Source organism: Choloepus didactylus, chromosome 3, assembly GCF_015220235.1.
Source record: "Choloepus didactylus isolate mChoDid1 chromosome 3, mChoDid1.pri, whole genome shotgun sequence".
NCBI classification, from domain to species: Eukaryota; Metazoa; Chordata; class Mammalia; order Pilosa; family Megalonychidae; genus Choloepus; species Choloepus didactylus.
In genome coordinates, this window is record NC_051309.1 from 179,488,368 (window position 1) to 179,511,767 (window position 23,400).

Genomic DNA, 23,400 nt, shown 5'->3' on the forward strand with positions numbered 1-23,400 from the left:
TGGAAAAAATAAAAAACAACAGCAAAAAATCCCTCAGTTTCTCTCTTAACACAGGCTTCTCCCATATTGCATGCAGTATAATTATATCCCTTTTCCTTTTGTGGGGAATTAACCATTAGGGTGTTGGGAAATAATTGATTCATTTGATTGCAGCTTCTAGATTAATGGTTATCAAACTTTAGGTGCACAGAGAAACATTTGATGAAGTTGCTAAATCACAGATTCTTTTCCGGACACCCCAAGTCCACCCATAGGTTCATGATGAGGCTCAAGGATAGGCATTTTTAATAAATTAATGTGTTGCCGATGCTGGTGGTGTAGAGACTGTTAAGAACTACTGATTCAGACTATTGCTTGCAAAAATTATCCTTGTATTCTCCTCATTATCTTCATCTCCCATTCCATTAAAATTGTTCTAATCCCATCAATAATCAAGGTTTCCAATATTTGATATTATTAAATTTAGTAAATTTCTTCATTGTAGTAATGATATTGTGGTTATAAGAGACTTCTTCATTTTAAGTTCATTAGCAGTAGGGTGCAATGGTGTTTGAAACTTACTTTCAAAGTCCTTAGGAAAACAAATGAACAAATAAAAAAACGGATACTTAGAAACAAAGCAATATTGCATACATGCTTACTTGGACAGCCAAGCGATGGGTATATAGGTGTTAATTTATTTATTCTTTCAATTTTCTGTAGATTAGAAATGTTAAGAGAAAAGGCCTCCAGGAAAGGAAACAACCTACAGGGTTTGAAGGATGAAGCAGACCAAGTTCAGACCAAAACAGTCAACTGAAAAGTTGTGGTGAGCTGTGTCTTCCGCCCTGGATTAGGAAGATGAGTCTGCTCTGCCTGGAAGGGAGGAGAATTCAGTCCCAGGTGGGTGGTTCTGGCAGCAACACCCAAGCCCCAAGGCTATAAGAGCTGCTCCCCACCCAGCGCAGAGCTACGACCCCACAGAGCATCTCCAGGTGAGCGGCCGCGGGCCACAGGTGAGCGGAGAAGGGGGCTCCGGACGAGCTGAGAGGGGTGGTGGCCGGGCCACGGCTGGGATGGGGTGACCCGGCCAGGGCGCCCCACAGCTGTCCATAGGAGCCGGCGAGGGGACTTGGAAGAAACCCAGGGAACGGGAAACACACGGCAGGCCTCTCCAGCTCCTGGCGCAGTCCTGGGTGGGAGGAAGTTGAACTGGTCGCGCTCACGCGCAGGGGCTGTGATTCCTCCTGGGACGCGCCAGGATGGAGACTTTCCAACACTCAAGGCCCGCGGTGGGGGCTGAGGTCTCTGGGAAGTAAAATTTATCCACAGACCCAGAAACCGAAGTGCCTGATTCCAGCTGGGTCTATTCCAGGAAGAAGGGTTCCCGGGGCCTTGATAGCACGTGATGGGGGGAGACCCTATTGGGGGGAGGGGGTTGGGCGGAGATCCTAGAGGCCTCTCTGAGCAAGTAAAGAGTTTTAGGAGGTGAGTTGATGAGATTTATCTTTCAAAAAACTATCTGGCTGGCAGGGCGACTGCTTTAGGGGGATTCAGAGAAGTATGTAGTACTGGGAGAGCAGGGGAGGGGGTGCTTCAGCTGTGGTTGTGGACGTGACCCCAATATCTCTGTATCCCCTGCTGGACCTGGACCACGTGTGAAGGAGGCTTAGGAAGTAGGTGATAGCAGGAGCTACTCCTGGGTGATCCCTTACTTGGGGATTTTTTTTTCCTTGCTAAATAATTTGGTTGAAGATGCTTATAGACATACATTTATTATTATATAAACATGGATTATTTTTATCACATAACATTCCATTCATGATCTCCACTTAGGAGACCCTAGGTAAATTATTTATTGCCTTAGTTAGTCTCGTTTTTTATTCTATAGAACAGAGGCAATAATAGCTCTATTTCCTAAGTCCTTTCAGCCTCAAAAGTGCTACCCTTTGGCAGAATCCCAATATTGTCCAGTAAATTCAGTGAATGGCAAGGAGTCCAGTGTGCTCAGTAAGAGAGAACTGGAGGCAGAGTCCTTGGGAGGTGAGTTCAGAAAAGTGAGGACAAGGCTATGGCCATGCAGGGTCCTAGAGATCATGGAAAGGACTCAGGCTTCTTTACTGATTAGAGTGGAAAACCGCTGGAGGGTTTTGAGCAGAGGAATTGCATGATCAAATACATAATTTACCAGGAATATTGACTCCTGTTCTATGCCAAAAATAGATGGGAAATTAGGAAAAACTGAAGCAGGAGAGACATTAGGAAGATGTTTCAATTATCAAGACAAGAAATGATGACAAGTAATGATTGGATAACTGGACCTAGAGTTAAGGAAGAGATTCAAGCTAGGGCTAAAACTGAGGAGTTAGTATATAAATTGTACTTAGGAGGAGATGAGATAATCTAGGGAGTGATGTACTTAAAAAAAAAAAAAAAAAGTGGCCCAAGGAGTGATGGTTCCACTTGTCAGAAAAAAATGCAGAATGGCTAGTTATAGTTGAATTTCAGATAAACGATGAATAGTATTTTAAGATAAATATCTCCCAGTCAATATTTTACATTTAATACATGCACCATATTTATTTTTAGAGTAGTTGTAGGTTTACAGAAAAATCATGCAGAAAGTAGACTTCCCATAGAATCTCCCCAAAGCATACTTTTCCTGGTTATTAACATTTTACATCAGTGTGGTATATATATATGTTCCAGTTGTTAACCAATATTATTACAATCATGTTGTTAACTAAATTTCATAGTTTACATTAGGTTTCACTTTTTATATTATAAAGTTCTACTTTTTTAAAAAAATTATTGTGGCAACGTATATACAACACAAAATTTCCCATTTTAACTACTTTCAAGTATACAATTCAGTGGCAAGGTGTCTACCATTTTCATTTGCTAAATGTGGTGAGTCTTGTTCTGGCAAACTAAATTTAGTGTTAGGAGAGATGAGGATGATCTGGTGAAAGAGATGGAAGTAATGTCCAGACAGGACGGTGAGAAACTGAGTGTGTGGTGACCTGTGAGCCGAGGGAAGAAAGTGGTTCAGAAGGAGAGAGTTACTGGATATGTCAGTAGATCAAGGGTGTGGGATTAACTATAAATATTGGATTTACAAAATAGACATCATGTAATTTTAAGAAAAGAAGCACACATGGGATGGTGACTATGAAAAGTTGTTTTGTTGTGGGCTTAAGAGAGAATGGAGAGAGCAAACTGCAGAAATATAGGACATCCTTTCAAAGAGTTTTCCTCTAAAAAGACTCAAGATTGGGATGTGAGCTGGAGAAGAAAATGGAATCAAGAGAGCATCTTTGTGTGTGTGAGAGAGAGATCAGAGCAGTAACATCTCATTTGACACTGATGGGTATAAGCTAGTAGAAAACATGAATTGATGCAGGAGAGAGGGAGAATAGCTGAATCTAGGGGAGTGAATAGGCCACAGGATGATGCACAGAGGCAAATGGTTTTTTACTGTATATATACACACTGTGCATTGAAATAGAATGTATTCCCCATGTGGAGGAGTCCTCCTGAGCTGAGCACCAATGTGGAGTGCCTCTTCTTTCCAGGATTTTCATTTTTACTTTAACTTGTGTGCATTTATTGTTTGATGCATTTATTCTCGAGCTATAAGTTGTTTCTTCAGTTTCTTCTGGGATAACTTTTTCTTTTGTGCAACCTCCTCTTTTGGTTTGGGGCAACTTGTTCTTCTCAGTAAGGATCATCTTGCCTTGTAGGGGAGCTCACCTATGGGTTAATCTGACCATGAGCTCTGCAAATATGTTGGAGCATCTTGGTGGCTGTGTTCACCTGGATGTGCTCAATGTCCAGAGTATCTACATCTAAACCTTTAGATTCAGCATTACTTTCTGCATGTTTCAGCATGTGCAACAAAGATTCACCACTCTTTTTGGGCCACTGACCCTATGTCCATCCCTAGTGTTTGTCATGGGTCCACCTGCCAACACCACCCTGGTAATGATTTTTACACATTGCTTCTGTAAAATGACATCTTTCAGATACTTGGTTGTTTTTCAAATATGCATACCCTTGATGACCTGAGCAGTTGATTAGGTGCTCTTAAAGTTAACATGAGGATTTGAACCTCTTGATTTGCATGATTTTGTGGGGTTTTTTGGGTCAAGTGAATTAGTGAACCATTTTCCTAGTTACCTCAGGTCACTTACAGGAAGAGTCTCCAGGATTTTTGCTTCTGAGTTCCTAATAACCTTTGCTCTCCAATGCCTTCAGTCAGTTGCTTTGCATCTTCTATCCCCCTCATAGTTTATCTCATTGAAAGAGTTAGGCCAGAAGCTGAAAATTCTCTGCTTTTTATAATGGAAAAGTTCAAACATTTTCAAAACAATCACTTAGCAAAATGAACCCCCATGTACCCATTACTTAGTTTCATCAATTATCAACCTATGTGCAATCTTGTGTTATTTATAGCTCACCCTCTGCTCCCCTGCCTCTAGTTACATTGAAGCAAATACTAGTCATCATTCTAGGCATTTCAGGTCATGTATATATAATGTAGCATATATTTCTAAAGGACTGTCCTTTAAAACATATATCAATCAATAGACACACAGTTAAAGGCAATTCTTTTGTCATAAATCTCTAGTCAGTGTTTACATTTCCATGACTTTCTTCTTACAATACCCAAGAAGTGATAATCTCCACAAAACATTAAGATTCTCAAGACTATCATGGTCCACACTTGGCATCAGATTCATTTAGAAGGATAAGGAACAGGAACCCCAGCTTCCATCAGTCAGCATTAAGCACTGCTCCTCTGTGGGAGTCCTTGCTCCTCAGCCAGGTGACAGCCTGGGATTATGGACACCTGCTGGGCAAGTGTGGGAATCACCCTGGCTTGAAAGCCTCATGCAACAAGTAGCCCATATCTCCTGTAACAACTGCATGAGCACAGCCCCTTGGGCCTGTCAAGGGACCTCCCAACCATAAGAGTCACCATACTCGAAAAGGCAAAAACTGTGGTGTCCCCAAAGGTATTTATAATGTCTTTTTTGCTATTCCAAGTCCAGATGAAATTTAACAATCAGGATCATTTTACCGTTATGAAATTGCCTAAAAACATATGTGACATGCCACCTTACTGGTTTGCTAGGGGAAGAGGGCTGTGAATTGAACTGAGAGTTAAGTGAGGGCCAAATCTGCAGGCACTGTAAGAAGGTTTTGACACCACCACTTTTTAAAATATAGTGTTTTTTTGGTGTGGCATATAATAACTACATGTTTTCCAATCACAAAATAAGGTAACTTTGCAAATCTACATCTATGAAACCATTAGCACGATCAAGATAATGAACATATCCATGACCCTGAAATGTATCCTCCTGCCCCTTTGTAACCTAACCCCTGTCCCACAACGATCTCCCAATCCAAAGGGAAACCATCTACCTTCTTTTTGTCACTATAGATTAGTTTGCATTTTCCCTCATTTTATTTTATTTTATTCCTCTGGAAGAGTCAGAGGGCTTGTCTTCTTTCAGTATAATTACTTGAGATTCTTCTCTGTTTTTAATGCAGAATATATTCCACTGCAATGATATACATTAATTGGTTTATCCACTCCCCAGTTGTTGGACATTTTGAGTTGTTTTCAATGCTAAGGTATTATTTTGTTGTTGTTTTCACAATACAGTACATTGAAGGAAATCCAAATAAGGTCAATTTGGAATAGTATCATCCCTACTGCATTTCTTACCTCAAATACATCCATAAATAGAAATTTCCTCTAGTCAACTACTTGGTTTCCCTAAGGTATGATTTGTGTAAGCAGGATAGAGTTTATGCCTGACTGACTCCAATTTCACATGAGAATATCTTCTCACCCACAGGAACAACTTGGTTACTGGGAATACGGCTCCTTACTGGGCAATTTGACACCATCTCTGTGCTTTGGTATGTCTGGGCATCAGAAGCAAGAGGAGAAGCTGCAGTGACATCTCCAATTGGCCATACAAGCAGGCTCCTATTGGGAGAGTCTTCTGGGTTAAAGGGAAGGGATCAGAAGCACACTTGAGCCCTCCTAGATATTGACTTCCAAGAAGAAGAGTAAGGCCTGAAGAGTCATCAGATTCAACATTTCTTAGCTCCTGGAAAACCAGACAATCCTGAAGGGAGTATCCTTAGGTAGAATTTCTCACAGCTCAATGGCCTTTACAGCCTCCTTTACTGACCTCCAAGCAGAGGCCAGCTGCCCCCTCTGCTGGGATTTCCTGACAGACCCAGTGACCATTGACTGTGGCCACAACTTCTGTGGCTCCTGCATCACACAGTGCTGGGAAGATCTGCAGGACATCCTCCCCTGTCCCATCTGCCTCCACCACTGCCTTGACAGGAACTTGAAGAAAAACAGGCAGTTATGTCACATGACTGATATTGTAAAGCAACTTCCCACTAATTGGAACAAGAGGAAATGGCAGGAAGAGAAACCCCTGTGTGAGAAACACAGTCAGGTTCTGACTCTGTTCTGTGAGGAGGATCTGGAGCTACTGTGTGCCCAGTGCCAAGTCTCCTCTGACCATCGGGATCACCACCTGATGCCTCTTGAGCAGGCTGCAGCTACTCACAGGAAGAAGCTCAGAAGCTACATTGAGCCTCTGAAGAAGCAAGTTGAAGATGCTGAAAAAGGATTAGAAATCCAAGTATCAAAATCATCTGAATTGCGGGTAAAGGTGGAAAATCAGAGGGAGGAATTGTACTCTGAATTTGAACAACTTAAGCATTTTTTGGGAAAAGAACAGGATATAATTATTTTGAAATTACAGACAGAACAGATGTATGCTGAAAAAAAACTAAGGGAAAACAAAGTAAAATTCTTAGAGCACATTTACACACTAAAAAATCTAGTGAGTGAAATAGCAGAGAAGTGTGTGCAGTCAGAACTGGAGTTCCTCACAGGTATTGAAACTATCCACACCAAGCATGAAAACCTAAACACTCCAGCAATCCTTTCATATGAATTAAAGAAAAAAGATACTTGTTTTCTTGAAGAATATTTTAACCTACAGAAAATAATCAACACATTTAAGGTAAATTTGACACTAGATACTGAAACTGCTCACCTCAGACTTGTTATCTCAGAAGACAGGAAAACTGTGACATTAGGAAAGATGAACCCAAACTTGCCTTACAGTCTTGAGAATTTTGCTTTTTTGCCATCTGTCCTGAGTTCTCAGGGATTTGTTTGTGGCAGGCATTATTGGCAGGTAGAAATAAGAGGCAAGGGGGAGTGGGATGTAGGTGTCTGTAAAGCGTCTTTCCCCAGAAATGCTATTACATCACCATCCCCAAAAGATGGATGCTGGGGAATACGGCTCTGGTCTTACACCTGTGGTGCTATGGATACAATAAAATCCAGACAGGTAGGCATTTTTCTGGACTATGAGTTGGGACAGGTTTCATTTTACAATTTGGATAATAGGTGTCTCATTTATGCTTTCTCAGATACATTTAAAGAAAAACTTTTTCCTTATTTCTCTATAGGATCTGCTTCAGATCTTACAATCCATATGGTAACCACTGAATGAAGAACTAAGAATATTGTGTATTTACTAATTGTTGGTATATGATATAAGTGATAATGGTATTTTGTGATTTGATTGTTTTATTAACTTTTTCTTTTGAAATAATTAGAGACATGGGAATTTACAAAGATATTGCGTTATGGTCTTATTTTGAAACACTAGAAGACAGTCATTTTCTGTCCCTCTGTTTCTGTACCTAATAACACATTGATCATGCCTATTTCATAAGAATGTTGGAAGAAATGACTACCAAATGGTTTTGCAATTATAAAATAAAATACTTCCAAATTAAGGACTTTTCCTTACCTTTGCTATTTTGAACTTACATCAATGCACTTTGAAGCACTTACCATTTTCCTATACTTTCTTCATTTCTATAAATTCATCAGTTTGTTACATTCAATGTAATTCCATGTTTTCCATTATAATGATAAAAAGTCTTACTTCCTCTGCTGTGGGAGAATCAGAAGTCCATATAATATCAAAAAGTGTTTAGATCACTATTTAAGAAGCCAAATTTGAAGTGGGACATTTACAGAGGAGATAAGGTGTCAAAGACACAGATGGAGTTTAAGATTACCAGTGATAGGGCTGATAAACCTTTTACACAGTTACCTAAGACAGAAATGGTTAACTAAGCTCAACCTGAATGGTCCTTGAAGTGTTGGTTGTGGCTAATCCTGGCAGCAATGAGAGTGTATCCTATTAAGAAATGGTGAGGCGGGGCAAGATGGCAGACTGGTGAGCTGTATGTTTTAGTTACTCCTCCAGGAAAGTAGGTAGAAAGCCAGGAACTGCATGGACTGGACACCACAGAGCAATCTGACTTTGGGCATACTTCATACAACACTCATGAAAATGTGGAACTGCTGAGATCAGCGAAATCTGTAAGTTTTTGTGGCCAGGGGACCCGCGCCCCTCCCTGCCAGGCTCAGTCCCGTGGGAGGAGGGGCTGTCAGCTCCGGGAAGGAGAAGGGAGAACTGCAGTGGCAGCCCTTATCGGAAACTCATTCTGCTGATCCAAACTCCAACCATAGATAGACGGAGACCAGACACCAGAGAATCTGAGAGTAGCCAGCCCAGCAGAGAGGAGACAGGCATAGAAAAAAAACAACACGAAAAACTCCAAAATAAAAGCGGAGGATTTTTGGAGTTCTGGTGAACGTAGAAGGGGGAAGGGCAGAGCTCAGGCCCGAGCTCAGGCCCTGAGGCGCATATGCAAATCCCGAAGAAAAGCTGATCTCTCTGCCCTGTGGACCTTTCCTTAATGGCCCTGGTTGCTTTGTCTCTTAGCATTTCAATAACCCATTAGATCTCTGAGGAGGGCCCTTTTTTTTTTTTTTTTTAAATCCTTTTTTCTTTTTCTAAAAAAATTACTCTAAGAAGCCCAATACAGAAAGCTTCAAAGACTTGCAATTTGGGCAGGTCAAGTCAAGAGCAGAACTAGGAGAGCTCTGAGACAAAACGCAATAATCCAGTGGCTGAGAAAATTCACTAAACACCACAACTTCCCAAGAAAAGGGGGGTGTCCGCTCACAGCCATCATCCTGGTGGACAGGAAACACTCCTGCCCATCGCCAGCCCCATAGCCCAGAACTGCCCCAGACAACCCAGTGTGACGGAAGTGCTTCAAATAACAGGCACACACCACAAAACTGGGCGTGGACATTAGCCTTCCCTGCAACCTCAGCTGATTGTCCCAGAGTTGGGAAGGTAGAGCAGTGTGAATTAACAAAGCCCCATTCAGCCATCATTTCAGCAGACTGGGAGCCTCCCTACACAGCCCAGCAGCCCAGAACTGCCCTGGGGGGATGGCACTCACCTGTGACATAGCACAGTCATCCCTCAACAGAGGACCCGGGGTGCACAGCCTGGAAGAGGGGCCCACTTGCAAGTCTCAGGAGCCGTACGCCAATACCAAGGACTCGTGGGTCAGTGGCAGAGACAAACTGTGGCAGGACTGAACTGAAGGATTAGACTATTGCAGCAGCTTTAAAACTCTAGGATCACCAGGGAGATTTGATTGTTAGAGCCACCCTTGCTCCCTGACTGCCCAGAAACACACCCCATACACAGGGCAGGCAACACCAACTACACACGCAAGCTTGGTACACCAATTGGACCCCACAAGACTCACTCCCCCACTCACCAAAAAGGCTAAGCAGGGGAGAACTGGCTTGTGGAGAACAGGTGGCTCGTGGATGCCACCTGCTGGTTAGTTAGAGAAAGTGTACTCCACGAAGCTGTAGATCTGATAAATTAGAGATAAGGACTTCAATTGGTCTACAAATCCTAAAAGAACCCTATCAAGTTCAGCAAATGCCACGAGGCCAAAAACAACAGAAAATTATAAAGCATATGAAAAAACCAGACGATATGGATAACCCAAGCCCAAGCACCCAAATCAAAAGAACAGAAGAGACACAGCACCTAGAGCAGCTACTCAAAGAACTAAAGATGAACAATGAGACCATAGTACGGGAGACAAAGGAAATCAAGAAGACCCTAGAAGAGCATAAAGAAGACATTGCAAGACTAAATAAAAAAATGGATGATCTTATGGAAATTAAAGAAACTGTTGACCAAATTAAAAAGATTCTGGACACTCATAGCACAAGACTAGAGGAAGTTGAACAACGAATCAGTGACCTCGGAAGATTACAGAATGAAAAATGAAAGCATAAAAGAAAGAATGGGGAAAAAAATTGAAAAACTCGAAATGGACCTCAGGGATATGATAGATAATATGAAACGTCCAAATATAAGACTCATTGGTGCCCCAGATGGGGAAGAAAAGGGTAAAGGTCTAGGAAGAGTATTCAAAGAAATTGTTGGGGAAAACTTCCCAAATCTTCTAAACAACATAAATACACAAATCATAAATGCTCAGGGAACACAAAATAGAATAAATCCAAATAAACCCACTCCGAGACATATACTGATCACACTGTCAAACACAGAAGAGAAGGAGCAAGTTCTGAAAGCAGCAAGAGAAAAGCAATTCACCACATACAAAGGAAACAGCATAAGACTAAGTAGTGACTACTCAGCAGCCACCATGGAGGCGAGAAGGCAGTGGCACGATATATTTAAAATTCTGAGTGAGAAAAATTTCCAGCCAAGAATACTTTATCCAGCAAAGCTCTCCTTCAAATTTGAGGGAGAGCTTAAATTTTTCACAGACAAACAAATGCTGAGAGAATTTGCTAACAAGAGACCTGCCCTACTGGAGATACTAAAGGGAGCCCTACAGACAGAGAAACAAAGACAGGACAGAGAGACTTGGAGAAAGGTTCAGTACTAAAGAGATTCGGTATGGGTACAATAAAGGATATTAATAGAGAGAGGGGAAAAATATGACAAACATAAACCAAAGGATAAGATGGCCGATTCAAGAAATGCCTTCACGGTTATAACGTTGAATGTAAATAGATTAAACTCCCCAATTAAAAGATATAGATTCGCAGAATGGATCAAAAAAAATGAACCATCAATATGTTGCATACAAGAGACTCATCTTAGACATAGGGACACAAAGAAACTGAAAGTGAAAGGATGGAAAAAAATATTTCATGCAAGCTACAGCCAAAAGAAAGCAGGTGTAGCAATATTAATCTCAGATAAAATAGACTTCAAATGCAGGGATGTTTTGAGAGACAAAGAAGGCCACTACATACTAATAAAAGGGGCAATTCAGCAAGAAGAAATAACAATCGTAAATGTCTATGCACCCAATCAAGGTGCCACAAAATACATGAGAGAAACACTGGCAAAACTAAAGGAAGCAATTGATGTTTCCACAATAATTGTGGGAGACTTCAACACATCACTCTCTCCTATAGATAGATCAACCAGACAGAAGACCAATAAGGAAATTGAAAACCTAAACAATCTGATAAATGAATTAGATTTAACAGACATATACAGGACATTACATCCCAAATCACCAGGATACACATACTTTTCTAGTGCTCACGGAACTTTCTCCAGAATAGATCATATGCTGGGACATAAAACAAGCCTCAATAAATTTAAAAAGATTGAAATTATTCAAAGCACATTCTCTGACCACAATGGAATACAATTAGAAGTCAATAACCATCAGAGACTTAGAAAATTCACAAATACCTGGAGGTTAAACAACACACTCCTAAACAATCAGTGGGTTAAAGAAGAAATAGCAAGAGAAATTGCTAAATATATAGAGACGAACGAAAATGAGAACACAACATACCAAAACCTATGGGATGCAGCAAAAGCAGTGCTAAGGGGGAAATTTATAGCACTAAACGCATATATTAAAAAGGAAGAAAGAGCCAAAATCAAAGAACTAATGGATCAACTGAAGAAGCTAGAAAATGAACAGCAAACCAATCCTAAACCAAGTACAAGAAAAGAAATAACAAGGATTAAAGCAGAAATAAATGACATAGAGAACAAAAAAACAATAGAGAGGATAAATATCACCAAAAGTTGGTTCTTTGAGAAGATCAACAAGATTGACAAGCCCCTAGCTAGACTGACAAAATCAAAAAGAGAGAAGACCCATATAAACAAAATAATGAATGAAAAAGGTGACATAACTGCAGATCCTGAAGAAATTAAAAAAATTATAAGAGGATATTATGAACAACTGTATGGCAATAAACTGGACAATGTAGAAGAAATGGACAATTTCCTGGAAACATATGAACAACCTAGACTGACCAGAGAAGAAATAGAAGAACTCAACCAACCCATCACAAGCAAAGAGATCCAATCAGTCATCAAAAATCTTCCCACAAATAAATGCCCAGGGCCAGATGGCTTCACAGGGGAATTCTACCAAACTTTCCAGAAAGAACTGACACCAATCTTACTCAAACTCTTTCAAAACATTGAAGAAAATGGAACACTACCTAACTCATTTTATGAAGCTAACATCAATCTAATACCAAAACCAGGCAAAGATGCTACAAAAAAGGAAAACTACCGGCCAATCTCCCTAATGAATATAGATGCAAAAATCCTCAACAAAATACTTGCAATTCGAATCCAAAGACACATTAAAAAAATCATACACCATGACCAAGTGGGGTTCATTCCAGGCATGCAAGGATGGTTCAACATAAGAAAAACAATCAATGTATTACAACACATTAAAACTTCAAAAGGGAAAAATCAATTGATCATCTCAATAGATGCTGAAAAAGCATTTGACAAAATCCAACATCCCTTTTTGATAAAAACACTTCAAAAGGTAGGAATTGAAGGAAACTTCCTCAACATGATAAAGAGCATATATGAAAAACCCACAGCCAGCATAGTACTCAATGGTGAGAGACTGAAAGCCTTCCCTCTAAGATCAGGAACAAGACAAGGATGCCCGCTGTCACCACTGTTATTCAACATTGTGCTGGAAGTGCTAGCCAGGGCAATCTGGCAAGACAAAGAAATAAAAGGCATCCAAATTGGAAAAGAAGAAGTAAAACTGTCATTGTTTGCAGACGATATGATCTTATATCTAGAAAACCCTGAGAAATCGACGATACAGCTACTAGAGCTAATAAAGAAATTTAGCAAAGTAGCGGGATACAAGATTAATGCACATAAGTCAGTAATGTTTCTATATGCTAGAAATGAACAAACTGAAGAGACACTCAAGAAAAAGATACCATTTTCAATAGCAACTAAAAAAATCAAGTACCTAGGAATAAACTTAACCAAAGATGTAAAAGACCTATACAAAGAAAACTACATAACTCTACTAAAAGAAATAGAAGGGGACCTTAAAAGATGGAAAAATATTCCATGTTCATGGATAGGAAGGCTAAATGTCATTAAGATGTCAATTCTACACAAACTCATCTACAGATTCAATGCAATCCCAATCAAAATTCCAACAACCTACTTTGCAGACTTGGAAAAGCTAGTTATCAAATTTATTTGGAAAGGGAAGATGCCTCGAATTGCTAAAGACACTCTAAAAAAGAAAAACGAAGTGGGAGGACTTACACTCCCTGACTTTGAAGCTTATTATAAAGCCACAGTTGCCAAAACAGCATGGTACTGGCACAAAGATAGACATATAGATCAATGGAATCGAATTGAGAATTCAGAGATAGACCCTCAGATCTATGGCCGACTGATCTTTGATAAGGCCCCCAAAGTCACCGAACTGAGCCATAATGGTCTTTTCAACAAATGGGGCTGGGAGAGTTGGATATCCATATCCAAAAGAATGAAAGAGGACCCCTACCTCACCCCCTACACAAAAATTAACTCAAAATGGACCAAAGATCTCAATATAAAAGAAAGTACCATAAAACTCCTAGAAGATAATGTAGGAAAACATCTTCAAGACCTTGTATTAGGCGGCCACTTCCTAGACTTTACACCCAAAGCACAAGCAACAAAAGAGAAAATAGATAAATGGGAACTCCTCAAGCTTAGAAGTTTCTGCACCTCAAAGGAATTTCTCAAAAAGGTAAAGAGGCAGCCAACTCAATGGGAAAAAATTTTTGGAAACCATGTATCTGACAAAAGACTGATATCTTGCATATACAAAGAAATCCTACAACTCAATGACAATAGTACAGACAGCCCAATTATAAAATGGGCAAAAGATATGAAAAGACAGTTCTCTGAAGAGGAAATACAAATGGCCAAGAAACACATGAAAAAATGTTCAGCTTCACTAGCTATTAGAGAGATGCAAATTAAGACCACAATGAGATACCATCTAACACCGGTTAGAATGGCTGCCATTAAACAAACAGGAAACTACAAATGCTGGAGGGGATGTGGAGAAATTGGAACTCTTATTCACTGTTGGTGGGACTGTATAATGGTTCAGCCACTCTGGAAGTCAGTCTGGCAGTTCCTTAGAAGACTAGATATAGAGCTACCAATCGATCCGGCGATTGCACTTCTCGGTATATACCCGGAAGATCGGAAAGCAGTGACACGAACAGATATCTGCACGCCAATGTTCATAGCAGCATTATTCACAATTGCCAAGAGATGGAAACAACCCAAATGTCCTTCAACAGATGAGTGGATAAATAAAATGTGGTATATACACACGATGGAATACTACGCGTCAGTAAGAAGGAACGATCTCGTGAAACATATGACAACATGGATGAACCTTGAAGACATAATGCTGAGTGAAATAAGCCAGGCACAAAAAGAGAAATATTATATGCTACCACTAATGTGAACTTTCAAAAATGTAAAACAAATGGTTTATAATGTAGAATGTAGGGGAACTAGCAGTAGAGAGCAATTAAGGAAGGGGGAACAATAATCCAAGAAGAACAGATAAGCTTTTTAACGTTCTGGGGATGCCCAGAAATGACTATGGTCTGTTAATTTCTGATGGATATAGTAGGAACAAGTTCACAGAAAGGTTGCTATATTATGTAACTTTCTTGGGGTAAAGTAGGAACATGTTGGAAGTTAAGCAGTTATCTTAGGTTAGTTGTCTTTTTCTTACTCCCTTGTTATGGTCTCTTGGAAATGTTCTTTTATTGTATGTTTGTTTTCTTTTTAACTTTTTTTTTCATACAGTTGATTTAAAAAAGAAGGGAAAGTTAAAAAAAAAAAAAAGAAAGAAAGAAAAACAAGGAAAAAAAATGATGTAGTGCCCCCTTGAGGAGCCTGTGGAGAATGCAGGGGTATTCGCCTACCCCACCTCCATGGTTGCTAACATGACCACAGACATAGGGGACTGGTGGTTTGATGGGTTGAGCCCTCTACCATAAGTTTTACCCTTGGGAAGACGGTTGCTGCAAAGGAGAGGCTAGGCCTCCCTATATTTGTGCCTAAGAGTCTCCTCCTGAATGCCTCTTTGTTGCTCAGATGTGGCCCTCTCTCTCTGCCTAAGCCAACTTGAAAGGTGAAATCACTGCCCTCCCCCCTACGTGGGATCAGACACCCAGGGGAGTGAATCTCCCTGGCAACGTGGAATATGACTCCCGGGGAGGAATGTAGACCCGGCATCGTGGGAGGGAGAACATCTTCTTGACCAAAAGGGGGATGTGAAAGGAAATGAAATAAGCTTCAGTGGCAGAGAGATTCCAAAAGGAGCCGAGAGGTCACTCTGGTGGGCACTCTTACGCACACTTTAGACAACCCTTTTTAGGTTCTAAAGAATTGGGGTAGCTGGTGGTGGATACCTGAAACTATCAAACTACAACCCAGAACCCATGAATCTCGAAGACAGATGTATAAAAATGTAGCTTATGAGGGGTGACAATGGGATTGGGAAAGCCATAAGGACCACACTCCACTTTGTCTAGTTTATGGATGGATGAGTAGAAAAATAGGGGAAGGAAACAAACAGACAAAGGTACCCAGTGTTCTTTTTTACTTCAATTGCTCTTTTTCACTCTAATTATTATTCTTGTTATTTTTGTGTGTGTGCTAATGAAGGTGTCAGGGATTGATTTAGGTGATGAATGTACAACTATGTAATGGTACTGTAAACAATCGAAAGTACGATTTGTTTTGTATGACTGCGTGGTATGTGAATATATCTCAATAAAATGATTAAAAAAAAAAAAAAAAAACCATTCCAATATTATGTGCCTTGACATCTGGGAAAACCAGAAGGGCATTCATTGGCCTAACTGTACATTCCCCTCCTGCTTGGCTCCTGAGGTCAGGCTTCTGAGCCAAACAACCCTCCTCATCACTGGCACCAGCATGGTGCCTGCTTACCCAAGTGGGAGGCTTCGGTTTCCTGCTAGTCTGTGTATTCTAGATTTATTTACATCCTTCCAGGAAACCAGGGATCACCCCCAACCACTTCTTACTGCACAGCCTGCCCCCCCCACAGTCCCAGCTTGTTCACTCTGTCCCTGAGTGCAACCCCGTTTGGCCCTGTGTGGGAGTGCTACCTTCCTCTCCTGGGTTGTGGTCATATGTGACTAATAAACTGCCGTGAGTCTCAAATGTCCAATGTCTGCTGTCATGTGTTCCGCCATCCCCATTACCCTCGTGTGCTGATTTGAAACTGTTATATACCCCAGGAAAGACTGTGTTCTTTAATGCAATTTTTTGGGTGCAGACTTATTATGGGTGGCATCTTTTGATCAGGTTGTTTCCATAGCAATGTGACCCACCCAACAGTGGGTGAGACCTTTTGATTAGATCACTTCCATGGAGGTGTGACCCCACCCATTCATGATGGGTGTTGATCAGTTTACTGGAGTCCTCAAGAGAGCCTGGGGGCTGACAGAGACCCAGATTCTTGGAGATGCAGACAGAAAGATGTTTGGTGATGCTAAGCTAATAATGAAGCCCAGAGATGCCCCAGAGAAACTAAGAGAGGTCCCCCAGATGATTAGAGAGAAACATCCTGGGAGAACCAGCAAGGATGCACAGGAGCTGAGAGAGAAGCTAAGAGAGACAGAAGCCCAGAGACACTTTGGAGTAAGTCATTTTGAAATCCGAACTGGGATGCAAAGGAGCAGAAGAGGCCAGTCACATGACTTTCCAGCTGACAGGGTTGTTCCAGACAGGATCAGCATTTCTTCAGGGAAGGTATCCTCATGTTGATGCCTTATGTTGGACAGTTTTATGGACTTCAAACTGTACATTTATAACTAATAAATCCCTTTATAAAAGCCCATCCATTTCTGGTATTTTGCATTCTGTCAGCTTTTGCAAACCAGAACACCTGGGGTAGGAATCCCTTCTTCATCTATAGGGTAAAGAGTAGGGGTTTATATAAAAGCAAGGAAGTTTAGTGAGACCTGCTGATCTTTGGAGTCATCACTGATAATTACAGGACCAACGCCTGAACCACAAAGCAGCCCCCATCCCCCATGGAGAGACCTTTTGTGGCTCAAATGTTCATCAACAGTTGAATGCATCTACAAATTATTGTATAGTTATGCAATGGAAAATACACTGTGTTCTGATTTGCTAAAGATGCCAAAAGGCAAAAGACCAGAAATGGATTGGCTTTTATAAAGGGGATTTATTAGGTTACAAATTTACAGTTCTAAGGCCATAGAAGTGTCCAAACTAAGGCATCAACAAGAGGATACCTTCACTGAAGAAAGGCTGATGACATCTGGGTTTCCTCTCTCACATGGGATGCATATGTCTGGAGTCTGCTGGGCATCTCCTGAGGTTACTTTCTCATTTTCATTGCTTCCTCAAAATGCCTCTGGGTTTCTTAGCTTCTCTCTCCCAGTACCTGTGTATCCTTGCTTGTTTCTCCCAGCATGTTTCTATGCATCTGGCGGTCCTGTCTCAGCTCCTTTAGGGCAAACTCATCATTTCATCTCTTAGCTTCTGTGCTGGTTCTGGTTTCAATAGCTGTCTCCATAAAGTGCTGGGCATTTTCTCTTTAAGCATCTCTGAACTCCTTTCAAAATGTCTCTGCCTTTCTTCCTCTCATAAGAGACACCAGTAAACTAATTAAGACCAAGCTTGAATGGGCAGGGTCACGTCTCCATGGAAATAATCTGATCAAAAGGTCCCACCCACAATTGGGTGGCTCACACTTCCATGGAAACAATTTAATTAAACTATCCCACCCACAATAAGTCTGGTCCCACAAGAGTGGATTAAAAGAACATAGTCTTTAATGCATACATAACAGATTCAAATCAGCACACTCAGCAAAAGAAAGGAATGACACATGCCACAACATGGGTGAATCTCAAAATAATTATTCGGAATAAAGGTTGCCAAACAAAAAAGAATGTATATTGAATTTTTTTTTCTATAAAATTCTAGAAGTGCAAACTAATCTCTACTGGCAGAGAGCAGATCAATGGTTTGCCTTGGTCAGAGTGGGAAGAAGAGAGAGACTGAGGCAGGGATTCCAAAGAGGTCTGAAAAGACAATTGGGGATTATAAGTATATTCATCACCTTGATTTTTGGGAAGGTTTCAAAGGTGCATGCAAGTCAGACTATGAATCTGTACAATTTTAAATATGTGTTGTCAGAGATGAATGAATTAAATTATCTATGTGCAATTTGTGTTGATCTGTTGATGGGCTGTCAATGTTTGGAAAAGTAATTTTGAAAGTCATGTATGATCCATTATTTTTTCCAATTTTTTCTACATTTCTTTGAGTGCTTTATAAGAGGGTTTCATTTTATAATTGTTCTTTCAATCAAATCAATGTGTTTTGTCTACAGTTGTTTGCATGCTTCATTTCATAGTTAAAAGAATATAATTATAAAAAAATCTAGCTTTATTCAAAATGTAAATGGAAACAGTTTTACAAAAGAGAAATGGAATAGAATCATGTGTAATTCCGGAAGTAGAGAGAACTATTCCAGAAATGGAAAAGAAACACATGCAATTCTGGAACTAGATATACTCTGTGAAGGCATGGAGACAGAAAACTCTCACCCATTAGGGGGAAATGGGAACAGTCTGCTGCCTGCATTGCTCCAAATTAAAAAGCATAGATTTCTATTAGTATAAAAATCAGGGAAATGATATTTATAATATATAACAAAAGTCAAATTTTTGAGTTGAGTTATTGTCCTGATATTTGTAAAATTCATCTTGATAGTGATTCATAATTACTTTGCATGATACGTATTACCTCTATCCCTCTAGTAATCTAGTGGAATGTCACCTTTGTAGCTAAATGTGATAGTTTGAAACTGATGGACCCCAGAAGAGCCATGATCTTTTAATCCAATCTTGTTGGGTGGAAATTTAATTGAGTCTTTCCTTGGAGATGTGACTCAATCAACTGTGGGTGATAGCTTTGATTAAATTATTTCTATGGGACACACTAGTTCATGGTGTGTCTTGGTTAGTTCACTGGAGTACTTAAGAGAGCTCATACAGATGCTGATGCTTGGGGATGCAGAGAGAAGATGTTTGCAGATGCAGGGCTAAGAGAAGAAGCCCAGCATTTGTCCCAGAAAAGCTAAAACAAGACCCCCAGATGCTTAGAGAGAAATGCCCTGGGAGAAAGAAGCAAGGACACACAGAGTTGTGGGAGAGGAGCAAAGAGAGAAGACCAGAGATATTTTAGAGAAAGCCATTTTGAACACAACCTAAGCAATGGAAAAGCAGATGCCACCACCTGCCTTCCCAGCTGACAGAAGTGTCCAGGATGCCACTGGCCCTTCTTCAGTGAAGACATCATCTTATTGATGCCTTAGTCTGGACATGTCTATGGCCTTAGGACAGTAACTTTGTAACTGAATAAATCCTCTTTATAAAAGCCAATCCATTTCTGATATTTTGCTTAATTGCAGCATTATCAAACTGGAACACTAGGAAATATTACATTTGGCAAAAATGAAACAATTGGTAAATTACATGTGGACCTGGAGGAATAAAAAGATGGTGTACATAACTGATGGAGTCACTATAGCACTCACCTATGTTGAGTATTGAAACTCTTGTAATCAGGACACATCTTTTGAATGGATGATGGAAGCTTTGTGCCTGGAGGTGTGGCAAGAGGTCTGGGTTCCTGTGGTGCATGAAGCTTTACCAGGGCAATTCCCACATGTGTCTAGTGTGGGTCTCATATTGTCATGGATTGTGTCTTATTTGCAAGATAGGCATTGTCTCCGTGCTTTTTGTGAGACTTTGACTAAGAACATACCACATGTAATTAGCAAAAACCAAATCCCATATAATGAGCAGTAAACCTGCTGACCTTTGCTTGGAAGGAGACAATAATTTTTATTTTCTGGGTGAGTAACCAAACTTCCCCTTTGCTCCAGATGCAGACACATTCCTGCCTTCTAATGCAGCTCCCAAAACAATCATCATTCAAACAGTGGTACAAAAATCTGAGAGATCCTCAGGGAATTGTCTGTCCAAAATTCTGACTTCTTTTCCAACCTGGATTTTTAAAGGTATTTATAAAACAGATAAATGTGTAAGTATAGAACACACATATATATATGTATCCAAAATGTATTTATTGGAGGTGCAAAGATACAGTTTTGTGAACTCTATGCACAATTTCAGAAACAGTTAATCCTCACAAGGTCTGTTAGTTCTGACAACACCAATTGAAACAATGAGCTGAAAACACATCCAGGATTTAAGTCACAGAAATATTTTACAAAAGTTCTTAATGCTAGGTCCATGGATAGTTGTGCAATATTCTACATACTCTCCACAAATTATAGCAATACAATGAAGCAATGAGCCTGCCATACATGGAGTTTATCATTCATCATCTGATACTGCACAGACGGTAAGAGGTTTAGAATCTTTTGCAATACAGAAGTAAGGCTTGAGTATTTCAGAAAATTTATCAGTGAAAGTGTGGAGATGAGACCTCTCATTCAAACTATAAAAGGAAATCTCACCCAACTCATAGTCCAGATAAATGCCAATTCTTCTGGGCTTTTCTGTTAACTGAAGAGTGACTGGAGCACTGCCTTCTGCAACATAGTCTCCATCCCAGAGCCGGATTGTCCAGCGTCTGTCCTGTCCTGCCAGGTGTCGCTTTCCCTTCCTGGAAAGGGAGTCTTTACAAACCCCCACAGTCCACTCAGGCTTGTCATCCACTTGGACCTCCCAATAGTGTCTGCCGGAAGCGAATCCTTCAGAACCCAGGACAATCAGATCACACGTAAATCTCTTGGGATTAGGATGAAGCCTTTGCTTTTTCTTCACAAATGTCACAGACTTTTTATCCTCAGAGACAAGCAGGTTCGGGTGTGCTGTTTCAGGATCAAGAGTGACATCTTCTGTAAATTTCTGTTTAATTTTCTGCAGAGCAGAATACTGTGGAGGAAGACTGCATCCTTCTCTCCTTAACTGGAAAGAATAGAGGGCTGGGGTTTTAAGACCTTCATGCCTCTTGTAGATACTCTTGATATCTCCCAGCAGCTTCACTTCTGACATCACGCTCTTCTCTGCGACCTCTCTTTGTAAACTTTTGAGTGTGGAGATGTAGTCGGAAAATGATGCTAAGTTTGTATTGATTTTCTGTTGAATTTCCTTCTGTTGATCAGCTAACCTTGACAGAACTGCTTCTTGCTCACGTTCTAAAATCTGATTCAGGTGCTCAAATTCTGAGAATATTTTCTGTCTCTGGGTTTCCATCTTCTCTCTCAGTTCTAATGGTTTTCTGTCTTGGGTGGCTTTTACTTTTTCCATTTCTGCCACTTGTTTCTTCAGGGATGCAATGTCACTGCTGAGCCTTTTCCTGTGGTGAGAGGCAGCCTCCTCAGTGGGCCTCACGTGGTGGCCCTGGTGTGCCGGGTGCTGAGCACACAGGGGACACAGCACCTCTAGGTCCTCCTCACAGAACAGGGTCAGGACCTGACTGTGCCTCTCACACAATCGTGACTCTTCCTGCCTCTTCCTCTTGCTCCTGGTGATGTGGAGGAGCTTGGCGATTTCACTCATCTTTCCCAGCTGGGCATTGCTCCTGAAGTGCCACTCTCGGCATTGGTGGCGGCAGACAGGGCAAGGGAGCCTGTCCTGTGTTTCCTCCCAGGACCGCTGGATGCAGGAGCGGCAGAAGTTGTGCCCACATTCGATGGTGACGGGGTCTCTCAGGTAATCCAGGCAGATGGGACAGCTGGCTCCTGCCTGCAGAGCTTCCAGTGCTGCTGCTACTGCCATTGGGACTTGAATGAAGGTTGGACCGAAGTGGGATTTCCTCAGGAGTGTGGGGCTCTGCTGGTTCTGTCCTGTTAGAAGCAGGTACACCCTCAGGTCTCACCAGCCTGTAGCAATCACAGAGGAGTCTGTCAGCTGCCTTTCTAGTCCTTGGCCGCTCAGCAGATATGAATCCAAGATAAGAAATTATCTTGGTCAGAAAATAGCAGGTATCCTGGTTGTCACTTTGTTCCTGGGGGTGAGAAAATATATGTTCATTTAAAAAACACATTAGTTTATGTGGCCCTGCTCACTGCAGCATTTGAGGGAACCACTGATTCTTCTCTCCCTCCCACCAATCCAGCTACATTCAAGTCCACCACTCTGGGGTTACACAGGACTATGGAAAGAGTTCGGGCTTCCGGAGTAGATCACCTGTGCCTGAGTTTGATTCAGGCCTTCATCACCTAATGTTTGTGGATCCTGGGAAAGTTACCTACCGTCCTCAACTCAAATACACTTGGATTAACAAGCATAGAAATCCCAAATTCAAACATTTCTATCTGGTGAAAATTTAAGAAAATCATCTGGGAACTACTGGCTTAAACATGATAAACAATATATGTGATAGTGGTGAATTCATAGTATACCAAAGTTTATGTTTTTTGTCTAACTTACCCCACTGCCCGATATATCAAACTCTGTATCCATTAAACTGTGGCCTAGATTAGATTTCCTTGAGAGCCTGTAAACTCTGGAAAGTCTGATTTTCATCCAGGTCACAAAAGAAATTTAAGCTCAGGATTTTACAGTTAGAAATCTTATGTTTCCACTTACAGCAGTGGCAAATATGGTGGTTTCAGATGAGCCCTTACACTGAGATTCACTAGAAAAGCTGGGAAACATGTACTTATCAACCACTCTTTAAAGTCACTGGGGAGTTAGCATCCTAGTGATGATTTGTGGGGACAAGACCCAGGAAAAAGGAGGGAGGCCCAGGGATCTGAGCTTCTTTAGTAGCCATGACAGTCTCCCAAATGGAGGCTGAGAATCTGAGTGGTGGCTTCTGCTGATTCCCAGTTCCAAGTGAACAAAACCTGTAACTCATGCACCCATTAGAGGTTTGTCCTGGTAAAAACTGCAATCTCTAAATTGGTATCAGTGGGCATAGGAATGAATCAAAATATTTCAGGCCTCAGAGTGTCTGATTTGATCATCTTAGTTCCAGATAGGAGTAAGGTAATTCAAATTTGCTCACTGGAACTGCTACACTGAAATTAAAAGTATTAAAATATTAAAAGTGTTGGTGAGTATGT

The 23,400-nt window shown here is 40.9% G+C and overlaps 2 protein-coding genes across 2 annotated transcripts; one reads left to right on the forward strand and one right to left on the reverse strand.

The window, feature by feature from the left end:
- The first annotated feature begins 5,936 nt into the window (after positions 1–5,936).
- LOC119530566 (putative tripartite motif-containing protein 61) lies at positions 5,937–7,544 on the forward strand. The gene is made up of 2 exons (XM_037831505.1): positions 5,937–6,915; positions 7,501–7,544. Exons 1-2 carry the CDS (start codon positions 6,165–6,167, stop codon positions 7,542–7,544), a joined length of 795 nt encoding a protein of 264 aa, XP_037687433.1. The 5' UTR covers positions 5,937–6,164.
- Positions 7,545–20,698: 13,154 nt separating this feature from the next.
- On the reverse strand, positions 20,699–22,108 carry LOC119530567 (putative tripartite motif-containing protein 75). Its single transcript, XM_037831506.1, has one exon. It carries the CDS (start codon positions 22,106–22,108, stop codon positions 20,699–20,701), a length of 1,410 nt encoding a protein of 469 aa, XP_037687434.1.
- Positions 22,109–23,400: the final 1,292 nt, after the last annotated feature.